Source organism: Musa acuminata, chromosome BXJ2-2 (genome assembly GCF_036884655.1).
Source record: "Musa acuminata AAA Group cultivar baxijiao chromosome BXJ2-2, Cavendish_Baxijiao_AAA, whole genome shotgun sequence".
Classification (NCBI taxonomy): Eukaryota; Viridiplantae; Streptophyta; class Magnoliopsida; order Zingiberales; family Musaceae; genus Musa; species Musa acuminata.
Genome location: NC_088339.1, coordinates 26,104,617 through 26,123,229, shown reverse-complemented (window position 1 = coordinate 26,123,229; position 18,613 = coordinate 26,104,617). Strand labels below are relative to the sequence as shown.

The window sequence follows — 18,613 nt, the reverse complement described above, 5'->3', positions numbered from 1 at the left end:
GAAAAATGATACTACATAATATTTTTAATTAAACATCGAAAAAAATATACACTTATCTCATCTGATGCCATCTTAAAAATATGACCAATGATCACAAACAATAAAATTTTATTGTTTTACAATTGTAATGTTTGTTTTTTCAAGGGGAAAAATAAAAGAAATATTCATAAGCAAATAGGAGTTTTGAAGGTCTTTTTTACTAGGATATATGACATGTACAGTGATTACACCTACACAGTTGGAGCAAGTATAATAATAATAATAATAATAATAATAATAATAATAATAATAATAATAATAATAATAATCTTTGTAGTTGTCGAAATACCATATCAATACCCTTACATTTTATTATATTAAGTTATACAATTTTAATTCATCAATCTCTTGGGAAGGTTAGGTGGTAAAAGATTTGGAGTGAAGGTTTCTTCAGAAACCAGCGAACCTGTTGGTGGTAAGCATCTTCCTACGGATACTGACATTTCATCTTCCAGCAAGAAAAGATCCATCAACAAGTACCTGTAACTCGTGAAAGGCCCAACTGGATGATGCTGTGTTTGTGGTATTAATACATGAAGAGCAAATTCAAATTGTTCTAACTTGCTTGTAGCTCTCAAACCAGATCGGAGGTAATGATGTGTTGTCTCCAACCCAAATCATTCCATCAAGTTGTTCTGCTGTCCTTTTAATTACTCCTCCAACGCAACCACCTTCCTTGCTTCCTTCCCCCTGCAAACCCTCGAGCTGCTGTCAGATCTCTTTATATGCAGCACCAGATGGACGTGCATCCCTCACACACACACACACCTCGACCCTCATCTATCGATGGAGTCCTTGTGGTGCACTACTCTTTGTTTCATGTCGCTTGCATGCATTGGAATCGGCATCGCCGGAGCCCAAGCACCGGCTGCTGCACCATCTCAACAACCACCACCCACCGCTGCTACAGCTCCGGTCACGTCGCCACCTACGTCCAGCCAAACAAGCCCGCAAGTACCTCCGGCTTCTTCACCCAGCCCACCGGTGCTGCCACCACCACCAGCCACACCTCCACCGCTAACGCCTCCCCCGGCATTGGCACCTTTACCACCAGCGCCTACTTCACCGCCGCCAACATCGCCGTCACCGGCTGTGCCTCCACCGACTCTGCCACCCGTTCTACCGCCATCGCCGCAAGTGCCAACCCCGGCTCCAGCTGCGCTCGTGCCAGTATCGGCACCGCCCGAGCTCAGCCCTGCACCTGCTCCTGCAAAGAGTAAGAAGAAGCACCGGAGGAGGAGGAGGCATAAGAAGAAGCATGCACAAGCACCCGCTCCTACATTGCACAGCCCGCCGGCACCGGCTGTACCAACACCCCCAGAGGAGAACGTTCCCAGCCCGGCGCCACAACCGGATGACTTGGTGATTGAGATCAAAACTCGTCTTCATTATCTATCCTTACTATATATGAAATGTCTTTTCCTCCTTGTGATAATAAGATTTTATTCACCTCTATATCACTCCGGTAAATGCAGAATAGGAGCAGTGTCATATCTGAGGTGGGATGGTGGGCGAGAACCGTACTCGCGATTCTGCTGCTGTCATGGAGTTACTACTGAGGCTTGCGATTCGACATACGACGTGACTCTTTTTGGGTATATTATTATTATTATTTTTTGTTGTTGGAAGAGTTGTTTCCATCATTTTTATGCAAACGATGTTTATTCGTGTTGGATTTGAGAGAAATGGGTTTCTCTGACGACGTGACTTGGGACATTACAACAACATGAGTGGGCACGAAATCGGAGAGATCACAACAACTTAATTATAATTGTTTTGGCCATACATACATACATATATATATATATATATATAAAACATATGATTTGATAATTATAGATTTTTATATTAAATTAATATCTAATATGTTATATGATAACAACGTCTATCTTAATCGAAACCAGACTCATTATATCTTAATTCAAAGTGAATTGACCAAACTAAAATTGAATCATCTCAATCAAACTAGTATTTTTATTTAATTTAATTGATCGATTCGGATCGAAACAAATCAACTTTAATTTTTTAAAAATTATTAATCTGACCAACTTCATTATTTTAAGCTCTTGATTGATTCAAACTAGTCGATCATACCGGCCCAGAAATCTCAAAAATTCTAAAATTGTAAGGTTAAATTCATAAATCTTATTATATCAATCTAATCGGACCAAAATTCTAATTCGATTCAATTGAATTAAATCGAATTTATAAATTAATTAACTATAATCGATTTTGAACATGTTGGATAAGTAAGTCTCATCGAATTCTGATTGGTTTGCTTAGGGTTATGGGAAGACAAGCTGATCATTTACCATGACAGCAGAACTACGACCCATAAGAACGAGCCGTCTGATGCCACCTTTCCAGAATAAAAAATAACGCAAAATTAGGTGGTCGGTGACTTCTATCATTTATTTATTTATTTATATTATATTATAAACTTGGTCAAGATTAAGCCACCAATCTATTGCTTGTATTCAAAGTAGCAAAGGTCCCTTTTCAACTTCGTTTGTATTGTCATCTGCATTAGAAGACATGGAGTTTTTAATACCAAACAAACTCATGATTTGTGCTAATTTGGTTCAAACCAAATAAAATTATAATAAATCTCAATTATTTGATTTTTTTTTTCAATCTCTCGTCTTGTTGTTTCTGGAGAGAGAGAGAGAGAAAGAAAAGTGAACAAAACAAAATCCATTTTTAAATGACTAAACATATAATTAATTCTATATACTTTACAAGATATAAATGTAAGGAAAAAGGAAAAAAGAAAAATCCAATTTGATATTTATTATATATATTAATTTGATAAGTGAAAAATGAGTTTATTAAGGAAAAAGAAAAGGAAAAAGAAAAAGAGAAGCCAACCCAACCCCTGCAGCAATTATACAACGTGGAGAAAGGTCCAAACTCCTCTCTGTTGCCAGCTATGTGGGCCCATCACCTGTCCTTTGTTTTCTCGGCTGGGCTCCACCGGCGTACGGCTGCAAAAGCGCACGATTCCCGGCCGTGGCTTGGCTTGGCTTGGCTTGCGGTAACCGGACGGCGGTGACTAGACTGACAATCAAAGTCTTGCCCCCGTTCGTCTCCTCCCACCCCTCCGCTTCCCCTTTTGCTGGGGTTCTCCCTACCCAGCTCTTCAATCCTCTGCTTTTGTAAGTTCTATACCCTTCCCCTCCCCATCCCCCAATCGCACACATATTTCTGGCAGTTTCATTGAGAATGATGAGCTTTTATTTTCTTTTGGAGGAAAACCTTCTAATTTTTGTGTTTTTTTTATCATCATTTCTGGGCGTAAATGTTGCATTTTTTGTGTTCTTTTTCTGCAATGATCGTTGTTCTTCTCTAGTTTTCATCCCATTTGACTTAAATATCGTTTTTTTTTTCGTAGAACTCGGGGCTCGTTCTGTCCCCTTTTCTCAATTTTTAGGAATACATGTACAGTTTATATTTTATTTTAAGAAAAGAAATATTTGATTTTTATGGTAGGAGAGGACTCAAGGCTATTTCTTCTGATTGAAGGGAGGAGCTGTCACTTTTTAATTTTTGTTCGAAGATCAAAATTCCTCCGGGATAAAGTCCCGATTTGGCCAGAGGATGCAATACGTTTTGTTCTTCTTCTGAGGGAATGTAGTTCGCTCACTCATTTGTTATGTTTGAATAAAACGAAGATCAAATATGGATGTTACTTCTAGCCTATTTGACCACAAGTGATTTGGCTTGCCCCATTTGTTCACTCGATTAATAATTAGATTATAGTAATCGATGCCATTTCTGCTTTTGCTGCCAATATAAACTTTGTTCATCATCATTTTTAGTTAATTTGTACAGTTTAAGTTATCCGCATCGATTCTTAACTGTCAAATTTTATGCTGTTTGCACCATTTAGATGTCCGGGATGAAAATTGTGTTCACAGGAAATCCAAATCTGATGTTTGACTTCAATTCCTTCCTGTCGAGATGGAACCCTGTTACGTTTGAAGAATCTCTCGACTTTGTGAAGAAAGTAAAGGTGAGTCGAAAAAAAAGAAGTTTTATTCTGTCTTCAAGATATTGAGGACTCAGGAACATAAAGCACATTGCATTAGGCACTTCTTTCAAGCACGCAAAATTTAAAGAACATTGCATTAGGCACTTTTGATCACAAAAAAGCCATCTTTGATAATTAATGTACCCATCATGCTAGAAAGAAATTCTTTGTAAGGATTACTTTAACCTAATGATCTTTCTGCTTCCACTCGCCCATTCAGCACTACTAATTGTGTAAGTGGCAGTTCTATGGTACCAATGATTTTAGTTCATCTAGAGGATGAGGACCAGCAATAATTTTACGGCATACATAATTTTTTTAAATTTGCTCGCATGAATCTTATGTTTCAACAGATAATTTAGATGGTCTATTTTAGTTGCTTGTTGTTTGATTTTTGTTTCTATTTAACATTTAGAAGAATTTGAGTGATGTTGCAAAATCCTGAAGCACATTATGGACTGAAAAGTGATGTTTAATTGTTTCCCACCAAGGATTGTGTGTTTGTCATTGTGTTGTGTCACATTTTGGTTTGGGTTAGTAAATCATTAGTCATGATGAAAACCTTTCAGAATAAAGTTCAAGAAGGTATTTCTGCATTACAGTTACGGTATAAATTTTGAAAGAGGAAGTGAATAAAGATTATTATGTATCATGGCCAGCATGACTGTGACAGTTTCACAGAGAGTTTCTTGTTGTGCATAAGAAATGAATTAGTAGAATCTTAAGTCAAAAAGAGAGATCACTTCAAAAGAATCTTTGACCTAGATTCTTTTTGTCAGTCGGATCACAGTGGGGAATGGTAACAGTAGACTATCATTTCCGGCCATCTTAACTGGACATACCTACTTTGCCTTGACATCAACAACTTTTTTTGATCGCTAGTGAATTGGTCAAGCAGCTCTGTATCTCTAACCAATATTAATTTAATGGCATAAATAAATTGATATTTTTTAAATAGACAATTTGTGGTTTGAATAAAAGTGTAATCCTATTGGAGTGGGAATACTACTAGCTTTGGTAGAAGTGTTGATATTTATATATACAAGAAATTCTAAGGGGATGTAGAAAGTGATAGCATCTTAAAGTACAACCATACTTCAAATGGTTCAACAAAATGCCACTTCATTCCATCTTTTATGATCAGTAGGTCTTGCCTTTTCAGGCTCGTGACTACCAGTTATACCTGTCATTGTCTGACATTCTCAGCCAGAAGGAGCAGACACCCCCAGAAATTTACCATAATGTAAGAGTATCGTGACATTAGATGCATTGTTAATTACAAATTTTTCTTCCTCGCCGAAGACTTAATCGCACTTTCCTCTCGTGGTTTCCAAGTTGCTATTTCTCTTCCAGGATCATGATGATCTGTGCAAGGAGCTAATGCGTTTCAAACCTCATGTCCGAGAAAGAAGGATTAACAAGCACAACTCATTTGGAATGTCGCTTTTGCTCATGTCTGTATTTCTTTTGGGTTTGTTCTTAATGTTTGAGCAACCTCTGAGATATGTTGTTCAACAAGCTTTTGGAACCTAGCCTTTCTAACTGGTGCTTATGGCGCATGTACAGTTGACTTTCTCCTGGTAATAAAAACGTTTTTTTTTTTTGGTCGAACCAGTTTCTTGAAGACGACCGAATGTTGACTTCTTTGGTGAGAAATTTGCAGATGTTCAAAATTCAATTAAAGAAGAATTTTGGCTGATATGCTGCTTGATTGTGACTTTGAACTTTAGAAGCTACCAATCAAGGTAGCATTATTCCATACTTCCAAACTATCTTTGTGCTGGGAGAGGTTCCTTAAACATGAGCAGCTTGTAAATGATGTAGATATGTTACAATTTTGTGTGGTCGGCAAATGCTTCAACCCATTTGTGTACATGAAACTGTGATGTCAAAGAGTTTAGGCTATGGTTTAAAAGAGGTATCAACAAAGCGTTGAAGTTGCAGGGAAGAGCATCTCCAGAGTAGCTGCTGATGCTGTGGCTATAACCATAAGAAAGGATACATTTAGGATGCATATCGATGCGTGCGGTTTGCATCGACCCTTTGAACCCCCTTTTTGCTTATTGCACCTATGACACTATTAAAATCTGTAGCATATCTGAGTTAATTTGGGCATTCGATTCGGAGTTCGAACTGATATGAGAAGGAAACGAATCAAAATGATTCACTCTCTTTTGCCATGTTTGTTCCTCAGAAAATTGTTTGGATTCATGTAATTGTGATACACCCAACATTTATTTGGGTAGGAGAATGAGAACAAGAATTGATATGAATTATCTCGATACATAACATGGTAAATTCAATGATTTAACTCATTATTTTCGAACCTAGCCAGCATTATATTGTCATCTATTCCCTAATGCACAAATCAGCATCCATCGAGGTGGGCTAAAAGACCTGATAGATTGTCCCAAACTAAACTAGAAGCCCCCACATTTGGCTCCCCACCGCACCCAGACCCGGAGGGTAACCTCACCTTGTCGCAACTGGCGGTGACACCACCCCGCCCACCCTAGAGTACATCACATCTCTGCCGTCCGATCGCTGCAAGTCACTTGATCGGACGGGGAAGACGGGCTCATCAGCGGCCTTTCGGGTGAGAGGGCCGTCTCCGGACCGAGGTTGTTTCGGTAACTTCACGGATATATATAAGGGAGCTCTCACCTCGTCTCTGTTGTATGATTTTAGTTCAGCTTTCTCTTCTCTGCCCCGCTCGCGTCCGCCTCCTCCTGCTCCTTTAATCCGTGGAAAGGGGCAAAGAAGAGCTCGCACTACTCTCCCTTTCCTATCTCGTCAGCGCCGCCTTCTTTTCTACCGCGAGCTTTCTTCACCTTGATCCCGGAGAATTGCCTCTTTCGTATGAGTTTGATCGGAATTTGAGCCGAGAAAGGAGGTGCAGAGAGGAGAAATATCGAGGACTCGCCTCGTTTCGGGGTTTGATTCGCAGCTTGTCGGTGTAAATAGGGGAAAAAGAGGATTTTGGTGAGGGTTAAAGCTGACCTTGGTTGTTTAATGGATGGTCGGAAGGGGCACGGAAGGAGGCTTTGATGGGTTCTCAGCTCAAGTGGCCTAACGTTCCTCGAGCGGATCCGTGGGTTCCTTCTTCTTCCTCCTCGGCCCATCGTATCAGTTGGTTCGTTTATCGATTCGCTTTTCGAGACTTTTCTTTCTTTAAAGGAGCGGACTTCACTCTGGTTTGTTTGGGTGGTGTTGTCGGTTTGATGGGCGGTATTGTTACTGATGAATGCGATTTTTTTCTCCGATTATTTCGATTTATGCAGTACTTGACTTTGGTGGCCCTTCTTGTCTGAGATATAAGAGGTAAACATAAAAATAAAATTTCATGTGAGCAGAATTTGGAGGAGGGACGAAAAATTGATCCTTCCCCTTCGATCAGTCTTGCTAGTTTTGGTCATTCTCATCCTTTATTAGGAAAATTTTGATACGTGCTTGGATCTGTTGTGATTCATGAATCCTGGTGGCGTTTGTACAGGTCTTGGCAAACCCATATGGCGCCGGCAGCAGCAGCTGGTAGTACTTCCAAGCTGACGACTAATGATGCCCTAGCCTATTTGAAGGCTGTGAAGGATATATTTCATGACAAAAGGGAGAAATATGATGAATTCCTTGAGGTCATGAAGGACTTCAAGAGCCAGAGGTTCAGCTCAATTTCATCTCTATCATTATTTTTCCAACTTTTCCTTTCTTCTGTTTCCCGTTAGACTTGTGTTTAATGCTTCTTTGTTCTGTTTATCTGTCTATTTTGTTGTGAATACCTTGCAGGATTGACACGAATGGGGTTATCATGAGGGTGAAGGAATTATTTAAGGGGCACCGGGATCTAATCCTAGGCTTCAACACCTTCTTGCCAAAGGGATATGAGATTAAGCTACCGGAAGAAAAGAAACCAGTCGAATTTGAGGAAGCAATCGTTTTTGTTAACAAAATCAAGGTATACATGCAGCAAAAAGTTATCATAGTCCTAGAATTGTTTTGCTAGCACCTCAGTAGCTACTCACGTGATATGTATTTTCTGATGCAGAGTCGTTTTCAGAATGATGAACATGTTTACAAGTCATTCTTAGATATTCTGAATATGTATCGAAGGGAGAATAAGCCAATCCGTGAGGTCTACGAAGAGGTATTTTGCTCCCAATTTCTATGCTGTGGTTTATGCTAACAAGTATGCGTGATTTGAACCACCTGATTGTATATGTTTATAGGTAGCAGCCCTCTTTCAGAATCATCAAGATTTGCTTGAGGAATTCACACACTTTTTGCCTGATGCCTCAGCAACATATGCTCCACATCTTGGATATCCTGATCGATCCTTTGCACACCGAGATGAGAGGAACCCTGTGATGCCTTTAGCAAGGGAAGATAAGGTACACTTTTTTTTTTCACAAGTTACTGGTTGCAATTAAAGACAATGGTTCTATTAAACAGAGACACCTTTGACCATTGAGTGTTGAAAATGCATTCAATTCTGGTCTCTACTGAAGGAAGATGTCATATCCTACTTCTCTATAGAGTTTTTATGGTTCATGTTTCAACCCAGATGTTTTGTGCTTCTATTTTTTTGTGTGCATATGTTAATAAGACAATTTAAAATTCAATATCTGATCTTTGTGTTTTGAAATAATATGATTCTTGCTTTTTGGTTCTATAGCGAGAGAAAGCTTATACGTCACATGCCAACCGTGACTTAAGCATCGATCGTCTTGATATGGAGCATGATAGTCAGAGAAGGCATGCAGAGAAGGAAAAGGATAGGAAAGAAGATAGGGACAAAAGATATCATGAACGTGATGAAAAGGAATTGGCGCATGATAGTGGAGATTTAGACAATGAACAGTGTAGGCATAAACTTCCATCTAGAAGGGTGGATGACCCTACTGCTGAGCCGATGCATCAAGGCGGTAATATTGCCATGAATAGCATTTCAGCTTCACAATTTGATGATAAAAATGCTTTGAAGAGTGAGTCTTCTACCATTTGTTGTTTGTTTTAGATGTCAGTTTTGAATGCATCTCTGGTTGTGGTATCAATATCATACCATATTGTTTACAAGTGTGATGTATTTACTAAAAAAATAGAAGAGTTATGTTTCTGTGTTCACTTATCGGCGGATGCTGTATTATAATTTAACCCTGAGCATTGTATGTTTCCATCTCTGCTATAGTTGTTGACTGTTACTATGGATTCTATATCATCACATCAATTCTCAACACTTTTTGATGATTCTCTGAGCTCATTTTTTGATTAGTGCTTGCTGTGGGCTTGATGAAGTGTAAATATACACTTCACTGAACTCCCATGAAATTGATTCCAGTAATAGATATCTACATTGGGAGAGAGGCCGGAAGGTTGTCTAGTGAAGTTGCAGTGTTCGTGCAGTTAGGTCCTAGAGTGTGATTGTTAAAATTACTTGGTTAGCTTTATCATTAGCTGGGTACATTTCGGTTGTCTATTTAAAGCTCATACAAGCAATTAATGATTCTCTAAGACAAATGTTTTGTTCTTGTAATACCTTATCTTCTGTCAATTTCAATGTGACAGGTGTATATACCCGAGAATTTAACTTTTGTGAGAAAGTCAAGGAGAAGTTGCACTGTGATACATACCAGGAATTTTTGCAATGCCTTCACATATACAGCAAAGAAATAATAAACAGAACAGAACTAAAGAATCTGGTACGCTTTTTGATTCTTGAGGCATCCATTACTATGGTGACTGTGCTGGTCTTGTAACTTCTTACTTTGAAGCCCAACAATTGCTACTTGTGATAATTGATCTCTTGAAGTATCTTTATATTTTTACTCCTTTATATTTTTCACCTTCAATTTTAAATAACTTGATGTCTTGAATGACTCAGTATCTAATGTATTAAATCTGCTACCTAAGTTTGACAAAATAATGCATAAAGATATGTGATGGCTGAGAAATACATACCACAGGGTCTACTATGAAATGAGCTTATAAAGTGTGCTCATTTGAATGAATGAATCATGATTTCTTAGAGATTGTAGATTATCCGTGTTAGCTGGATAAAAGTCAAAGGACATTGTATTTACCATAGGAAATAGAATCCACATATTGTACATCAACTTGCCATTTTCTTCCCAAAATAAGATTTTTGGGCCTACTATTGCCATTCCTTGATTAGTGCAAGGAAAGTTGTCACAACTTGTCCTGATAGGCTTACAAACTCCAACTCATTATCAACTCTCAATGTGGACTATTGGGTATCACAATCACCCCCATGAAAAAATTTAATGCCCTCGTCAAGAGCCAGAACTGTATAGAGTCATTCCATGGTGGGCAATATGTGTGGCTCATGGCCCAGTGGTTGATGTGCCTTTGTTACAGGGAGTTCCTTTCTGCTTAAAACATGCTTAATGACCATAAAATTGATGATTAAGATGTGAAACAAACAAACAGCTAAAATTTATCACCATGAAAATGATGATTAAGATGTGAAACAAACAAAACCATAAAATTAATCTTTTAAGCAACAATTCAAGCAACTGTTTTCTAATAAGGCCAGTGTATGCACTTTCTCAATGCTGTGCATGTATTACAAAATGTGATTACTGATCCCGAGGAGACTGCCCCAGAATATTTTTCAGAGATAGTATGTTGAATGACCATAGAAAATATGTAAATATGCCCATGAACATTTGTAGCATTCCAAGTAGAACTGTCTGCTGAACTATCTTACAACACCCTTATTGGACTCAAGGTTGAATGTGGAGCAATACTGTAGTAGGAAAAATTAGACAGACAACACGGACCCCGTTGGCATGCCTGGCAGAAACATATGTTGAAGCCTCATATTCGAAGCACATTATGATTAGCTGTGCAGAGGATACTTTAGGTTGTATTATGTTAAAAAGATTGATCACAAACGATGGTCTTATTCTGGGATGAGCTATTGCATATGTTCAGTGGAAATTTAGAAGTATTTTCTTAAGCTGCTACATGAGATGAGATGATAGCATCTAGAGGTTAAATTAGTACATACCTGACCTAGCAACACAAGGCTTGTCTAACTGCTTACAATTCATTGCATCATTTACTTGATATTTGTGAGATTTTGATAATGGTGGCTGAATCAGGTGCAATTTCTTTTTCATGAAAGATATACTTTTGACGTACTTTTTGTATTTATGATAAACTCCATGTATCTGTAGAGATATAGTCAAGTTTCTATTGGTTCTTTTATCATTTTATCTCTAATTGTACATATCTTTGGCTGTGAAGCTAGTAACTCTTTCATACCTACATTCTGTTTTTGCATGCAACTAAACTTTTTGAGATACATTTTTGTGTAAAAATCAATTGTGTATACTGTATCATGACATGTTATAATCAGTTGCAATTCTTAAAATTTTGATAACAGGGTATATTAAAAATCATGAACGAAGCTTCTGGTAGTTCTATCATTTTATTAATGGATCGCATATATGCATAGTGATAGTGTTATACACAAACTTTAACAAGTGTTATATATACACAGACATTAAGATATGCATACATAAGACTCAATTTCTTTTCTCTGTGAAATGCAATAATTGTAGCTGCACCTGATAGTTTCTGTTTTTAAAATGAGAGAATCTGATGATGATTGCCATTAATATTTAATGCTCTAAAAAGTTCTGCTTAAATTGTGCCTTTCTGTGTTAACTTCTTTATCATAGACCCTTAGCACTTGAAAACGTAGGATTTTTTATTGCTTCTGAAATTTCATGCCTTCTGTTACAGGTAAGTGACATCCTTGGAAAGTATCCAGATCTCATGGAAGGTTTCAATGAATTTTTGGCCCATTGTGAGAATATAGGTGGGTTTATACATCTTCCTGTTGTTGGGAGTCCATCTATTTTTTACATGTTTTTTTAAGATATTGTTAGTCATTGTAGGCCTTCATAGTTTTCTAAATGAAACCTTTTCTGCAGATGGATTTCTTAAAGGTGTAATCAACAAAAGTATGTCTGCAAAACTTATTTCTCCCTTATGTTTGTAGTTAAAGTTGGTTGACTTCTTTTTTCTGGAGAAGAAAGCTGTTCTCTGTCTACTTAAGAAGTTCAAGAATTTTAAATATATGATTTCTGTTCAGTTCATTAAATAGTATGTTGTTACTTAATACTAACATAATTCCTGTGCAATGAAGGACACATGGCTATGCCGATTAAGATAGAGGATAGAGACAGAGAAAGGGACCTTGAAATAAATGATCGGGAGAAAGATCTTGAAAGAGAGAGAAACTTTGAAAGAGAAAGAGGTGATAAAGGTGCCGCTCACAAGGCTCCTTTAATTTCAAACAAAGAAAAATATAATTTATGGAAACCTATTTCAGAGCTTGACCTTTCAAATTGTCAACGTTGTAGCCCAAGTTACTGTCTTCTGCCAAAAAATGTAATTGTTGCCCTTTTTTTCTTTTGCAATTTTATATGTTTCACTTGTCTTCACTTTTCATGTTCATTGTTTTGATTGTTGCTTGTCAGTATTCAATACCTCCTGCTAGCCAAAGGACTGAACTTGGAGAGTCAGTATTAAATGATGTATGGGTATCAGTGACTTCAGGAAGTGAGGACTACTCTTTTAAGCACATGCGCAAAAACCAATATGAAGAAAGCTTATTTAGATGCGAAGATGATAGGTACTAGCTTAGACACTTCAAATCTATTGTCCCTTCTTTCACAGCCAAATATTGATAGACAAGAGTTCAGTCATTCATGACAAGAATGCTTTTTACCAAATGTTTGTTGATGATTTGCTATTTTACTGTATATTGTTCTTTATTTCAGCTGGTTTACTTCATACCAGTCTTGTGATAGTTAACGACTACATCACCTATCAATGACTTCCATTTTCTCCATGAGATGTTTTCAGATTTGAGCTGGATATGTTGTTGGAATCGGTGAATGCGACAACTAAACAAGTGGAGGAATTGCTAGAGATGATGCAAGACCCAGTAAAATCAGAGAATCCAATTCACATTGAAGACACTCTTACTTGTTAGTATATTTGATATTTAATTGATGAAGTATTTCTTGTCGAGTGTATTAGGTTTCTTTCAACATATAGTTATGTTGTTCTGAATTTTCTGCTTTTAATCACTTTGTTTTGGATTTTCTTGTTTGTTTCTCTCCTCAAATAGCTTTGAATTCGAGATGCATTGAACGATTATATGGAGACCATGGTCTTGATGTCATGGATGTACTTCGCAAGAATTCTAGTCTTTCATTGCCAGTCATACTAACCCGCCTGAAGCAAAAGCAAGAGGAATGGACTAGGTGCCGTTCAGATTTTAATAAAGTTTGGGCAGAAATATATGCTAAGAACTATCACAAATCACTTGACCACCGTAGTTTCTATTTCAAGCAACAGGATGCAAAGAGCTTGAGCACAAAAGGTATGTATGTTATCTTTTAATAACTGTTTTGGTATAATATAAAAAATATTTTTTTTAAGGTGATAAGTTCTAAATTTGGGTTTTATTATTCATTCTGTTGATGTAGCCTTGTATAATATCTTGCATATGTTTTCTGAGCAGCTTTGCTGGCTGAGATTAAAGAAATTAATGACAAGATGAAGAAGGAAGATGACATTGTTCTTTCCATTGCAGCCAAAAATAGGCAGCCTATAGTTCCCAATATGGAATTTGAGTATATAGATCTAGATATTCATGAGGATCTATATCGGATCATTAGATATTCATGTGGAGAAGTTTGCACATCTTTGGATCAGGTGGACAAAGTCATTAAGTTTTGGACTACATTTCTGGAGCCCCTAATGGGTTTTCAACCTCAAAACCGAGGTGCAGAAGGCATGCGAGATGTAAAACCTAATAGTCATTCTGGCAAATCCAGTATTGCTGGTTTGGTTAAAAGCAATGGGAGTCCTGATGCTGATGGCACAGGTGCCACCAAGCAAAGTAATGGTGGTGAGAATATTCAATCTGAACAAGTGGCTTCATGCAGGACCAAGTTAGCAAATGGAGACACAACAGTTGCTGGGAATTGTTTTCATGATGTGGGTCGAGCCACTCATCGTGTTGGAAATCTTTGTAACAATCCACTTCAGAGAAGGGTACAGGGTAGTGCTCCCAAGGCTGATGAAAGCTCTGGAATAACTGTGCAAAATGTGTCTGCAGAACATTTGTCAGATAACACTTGTTTTGTTGGCAGAGCTGAAGAAAGTCACAGTAGAACAAACCTGGAGACTGTATCAGGTTCAAGGGCTACAGTTTTTTTTAAAATTTAATTTACACTCATATCCATTTTGTTTCCCCTTAAGCTTACTTCTTTTACTCTCTTTGGAAGGGGTTGGTGGTGCATCTTTACAGACCAGCCACTGTGGAACAGATATGCTGGTTGAACCTCGAGCTTATTTAGAGGTATAAATTTGCAAGTTTTGTTTTGAGTTTTCCAGCTCAGGTACATGGCTTATGATTACTGTTCAAGGGCTACAGGTTCAAGGACTATATATTTGCTGTTTGCCCTTTAAGAAAATTTCTATGTTTTTTCTTAGAATTGACAATCTCATCTAAAACTTGATGCCTATCCAGGTTGGACAAACTGGAAGGACAATTATATCGGTGAATTGTGGTGGCACTGCTGAATGCAACAAAGGTGACAGGCCTAATGAAGGTTCCACTTGCCTTAACAACCTCAAGGTTGAAAGAGAAGAAGGTGAATTGTCGCCTAATGGAGATACTGAAGAGGATAATTTTGCGGCTTTTGAAGATGCTGCTATAAGTGTAGCTCCTAAAGGGAGGGATAATTGTGCCAGCACACAGTACCAAATCAAACCTGTAGAAGTTGAGGTTTCCTGTGGTGAGGCTGCAGGAGAGAATGATGCTGATGATGATGATGAGGGTGAAGAAAGTGCTCAACGGTCTACAGAGGTGAGTGAAAATGCATCGGAGGCTGGTGAGGATGTTTCTGTCAGTGAATCTGGTAATGGTGAGGAATGCTCCCATGATGTTCATGAGCAGGAAGAAGATGATGTTGTGCATGATGATCAGGATGCAAAGGCTGAAAGTGAGGGTGAGGCTGAAGGAATGACTGATGTGCAGGACGTTGAAGGGGAAATTATGTCATTACCTTTCTCAGAACGTTTTCTTCACACAGTGAAACCTCTGGCAAGGCACGTGCCTGCAGCATTACATGATAAAAAAGATAGTTCTTCCCGTGTCTTCTATGGAAATGATTCCTTCTATGTGCTGTTACGGCTCCATCAGGTCAGTTGTTTTTTTTTCCCATTTGGTTAATTTTGGACCATATTTAAAAAAGTAGATTATAGCTTTGTTATATTCTTTGCAGGCTTTGTATGAAAGGATACTCTCAGCCAAGACAAATTCATTAGCTGCCGAAAAGAAACAGAGAAGCTTCAAAGATACAAGCCCTCCTGATTTATATGCCAAGTACCATTTAATGACAATTATGTCTCCGACCTTTTATCTCCCTTTTTGTGTATTCCCATGTGTGAAAGTCTCTAATATGACTTTGCAGGTTTATGAGTGCTTTATACAATCTACTTGATGGTTCTGCTGACAATATGAAATTTGAAGATGATTGCCGTGCTATAATTGGAACTCAGTCCTACGTACTATTTACATTGGACAAGCTAATCTATAAAGTTGTTAAACAGGTAGTTATGGACATAAACTATTAGATGGTTCATGAAGAATTGTATCCTCCTATTTCCGTAAGCATGCACTTACCTTTAATTTTTTAGCTTCAAGCAATAGCGTCAGATGAGATGGATAATAAGATTCTCCAACTCTACTCTTATGAAAAATCAAGGCTAGCTGGCGGATCTTTTGATATAGTTTATCACGAGAATGCTCGAGTGCTTTTACATGATGAGAGCATATACAGATTTGAATGTGTGAGTTTCCCAATCTTGTTTCCTCCTCCCTTGCATATTTAGGGAAATAAATTTCCAGTTGCATCATTCATGTCTTTCTGATGTGGATTCACCATCGGACAGTTGATTGCCAAGGAATTGCTGCTAAGAGTCAGTACTAGAAGCTACTTTTTGTAGTATTCCATATATTGATCTTGCTTTAGCAGGCCAAAAGGGGTATGCGATTAGAAAAATGTAATAGGGAAGTCCTGTTTCAAATATCTGAGCAGAAATAGATTAGCACTTTCAGAATATGCAGCAATAGGTCATAAATGTCCCAACTAATCAGGGTCTGCTACATGGACCTTTTTCCCATCATTCCACCCTGTTGAGTGTAATATCTGTAATTAAACACTTACGAAATATGGATATTTGAAATAGTTTATCTGTCCTCAAATATTTTGGCCTTTTCAGGTTTCACAGTCTTCACATGTGACCCGACTATCAATTCAGCTCATGGAATATGGACAAGAAAAGCCCGAACTCACTGCTATCTCATTAGATCCCAACTTTTCGGCATATCTATACAATGATCTTTTGTCAAGTGTCTCAGATAGGAAAGGAGCACAAGGTGTCTTCCTTGGAAGGTAAGGATCATGGTGGTTTATTATATGTTCTTCCAGAACTCAATGTTTTAAATGGCTGACGATCGGTAGGAATAAACGCAAATATGGAGGTGCTGATGAGTACTCTGCTACTTGCAAGGCAATGAATGGGTTTCAAGTTATCAATGGTTTAGAATGCAAGATATCTTGCAGTTCTTCTAAGGTGCTTGATTGAAAGTTCTACTAGAAGTCCCAGTCCTTGCTCAATTCTGGATTTGTAAGTTGTGTATATCTTACATAATTTTTATTGTTTTCTTCTCAGGTGTCTTATGTGCTAGACACTGAAGATTTCTTGTTCCGAGTGAAAAAGAAAAGGCGATGTTCATGTGGAGGGACCATCTTTGGTGATCAAGTGCAACCTTCACAAGTACATGATGCAAAAATACATCGATTTTATGGCTTCTTATCCAGTTTTCTGTCCAGGTCCTAAGGCGTCATGCCAAAAGAGAACTGATAAGGTTATTTTTTCTTAGCATCGTTTCCTGTTTGTCACTAATCTGTCATCCCTTCTTAGAAGTATGGGATTACCGCTGGTTTAATAGGATAGCTTAGATTAAGCACTTACATCAGTCACTTGAACTATAACTCTTATCATTTCCAGAGTCGCTTCAAATGCAACTTCAGTATCAGCAACCACAGAATTTGGTAGGATAGGAGTTCAAGTAATTATTGTGATTTGTAATTTCGACTGCCTTCCTTGTTTCCATCTGAGCAAGTTTTCGCCACCAATTTGATATTTCCCTTTCTCGTGCAGGTTGCTGTTTGTCATGAGTCCAAAGACTACCCTAACCAGCAATTTGGTGCATACGTCAACTGTTTTTTAAACTTAATTCTAGTGGCTTTTGACATAAAAAATGTGTATATATGTACCGGACCCCAACTTTCTTCCTCTTATATGCATACCCAATGTTTCTTTCTTTCCCCAGCCATTGGCTCTCATATTTATAGTCCATCTGAAACCCAATGTAACATTTAGATGTATACAGCTTATTCCTGTAACCAGTGTAGCCATTCGCGGTCTTATTTCCTGCATGTCATCATTAACAAGTTCTGGTGAATTGGGGCATTTGGTGTTTGCCAAACCTATTGTAACATGAGGTGGTTTTCATGTGGACATGTATATATGCAGAGAGAGAGAGAGAGATCTTATATGACTGTTAACATGTCGGCCTGGCTGAAGATTCCTCGACTTAGAATTGCTATGCCACTTGCGGATAACAAGCGAGAGTTGTTCACAGCAGGAGCAGCATGTGAATGTGATTGTACAAAGAGGGGTTAATTATATATTATTCTATATAGTTAGATTTGTTTAGTATCTTAATTTTTGGAGTTAAAAAAATTATATTGAAATATCTATAGTTATCAAAGTGAAATATCAAATTTTATTTATTCTTGATTTTATTGATGGAAGTATGAAAATGATGAGCAAAATAATAATTGTAATGTCTCAATTATGTTTTCGATAGTGGTAGATGGTGATGTTGTTGGGGGTCGTGAGTGGTTGTTGTGAATGAAGAGGGAGAGTAACAACGAGAGGTGAGGCAAAGGGAAAGAAGAAAGAGGATGATGCATATGTGGATGCTTGATAATTGTGTTGGTACCAATACAAATATAGAGCAACAAAAGGATTGCTCGGTATTTGCATCGGCGTTAGGATCACTTGGTATCTGCATCGACATAGATATATATGCAGAGTGGCGTCACTCTATATTTGCGTTGGCATCAACAACAATGCAGGAAAGAGTTACGTCGCTTTGTGTCTACATCGACGTTGATGTCAATGCTAATATCGCTTTACATTTGAGCGACGTTAATGTAGATGCAAACCGACAAAAGGATCGTTGGACATATGCATCGGTGTCGACATAGATGTAGAACGATATCGTTCTGCATCTACGTCGATGTTGCGATGCAATTACCAAGTAATGTCGACACATATGCAGAGCATCGATATCTATGTCGTTTTCTCACTCATCTCTTTTTGTTTCATCTCTCGTCGTCGCTCTTTTTTCTCGTTTACAACAAT

At 37.9% G+C, this 18,613-nt stretch overlaps 3 protein-coding genes across 16 annotated transcripts; all 3 read left to right on the top strand.

Moving 5' to 3' along the window:
* The first annotated feature begins 775 nt into the window (after positions 1-775).
* LOC135605630 (lysine-rich arabinogalactan protein 19-like) lies at positions 776-1,719 on the top strand. Its single transcript, XM_065095937.1, has 2 exons — positions 776-1,401; positions 1,515-1,719. Exons 1-2 carry the CDS (start codon positions 826-828, stop codon positions 1,596-1,598), a joined length of 660 nt encoding a protein of 219 aa, XP_064952009.1. The 5' UTR covers positions 776-825; the 3' UTR covers positions 1,599-1,719.
* A 1,320-nt stretch (positions 1,720-3,039) lies between these two features.
* Positions 3,040-5,680, top strand: LOC135605628 (paired amphipathic helix protein Sin3-like 4). Of its 4 annotated transcripts, none has more exons than XR_010484474.1 (4): positions 3,040-3,194; positions 3,929-4,051; positions 5,232-5,312; positions 5,405-5,680. XR_010484474.1 is itself a non-coding variant. In XM_065095935.1 (4 exons), the coding sequence occupies exons 2-4, from the start codon at positions 3,929-3,931 to the stop codon at positions 5,600-5,602; spliced, it is 384 nt and encodes a 127-aa protein (XP_064952007.1). In that variant the 5' UTR covers positions 3,043-3,194; positions 3,529-3,928; the 3' UTR covers positions 5,603-5,680. The 4 variants fall into 4 exon arrangements, 1 of the variants encoding a protein (XP_064952007.1); XR_010484473.1 differs by having other exon boundaries at positions 3,043-3,194; positions 3,529-4,051; XM_065095935.1 differs by having other exon boundaries at positions 3,043-3,194; positions 3,529-4,051; positions 5,423-5,680.
* Positions 5,681-6,751: 1,071 nt separating this feature from the next.
* On the top strand, positions 6,752-17,610 carry LOC135605627 (paired amphipathic helix protein Sin3-like 3). 11 transcript variants are annotated; one of them, XR_010484470.1, is made up of 25 exons: positions 6,752-7,202; positions 7,351-7,390; positions 7,563-7,727; positions 7,853-8,021; positions 8,112-8,210; positions 8,293-8,454; positions 8,739-9,048; positions 9,629-9,762; positions 11,834-11,909; positions 12,025-12,054; positions 12,240-12,484; positions 12,574-12,728; positions 12,962-13,086; positions 13,230-13,484; positions 13,626-14,303; positions 14,395-14,468; positions 14,640-15,314; positions 15,397-15,497; positions 15,586-15,724; positions 15,812-15,964; positions 16,397-16,569; positions 16,639-16,750; positions 16,850-17,045; positions 17,189-17,232; positions 17,342-17,610. XR_010484470.1 is itself a non-coding variant. In XM_065095934.1 (23 exons), the coding sequence occupies exons 1-22, from the start codon at positions 7,117-7,119 to the stop codon at positions 17,015-17,017; spliced, it is 4,284 nt and encodes a 1,427-aa protein (XP_064952006.1). In that variant the 5' UTR covers positions 6,752-7,116; the 3' UTR covers positions 17,018-17,045; positions 17,342-17,610. The 11 variants fall into 11 exon arrangements, 1 of the variants encoding a protein (XP_064952006.1); XR_010484468.1 differs by lacking the exon at positions 7,351-7,390 and having other exon boundaries at positions 6,752-7,160; XR_010484469.1 differs by lacking the exon at positions 7,351-7,390 and having other exon boundaries at positions 8,739-8,988.
* Positions 17,611-18,613: the final 1,003 nt, after the last annotated feature.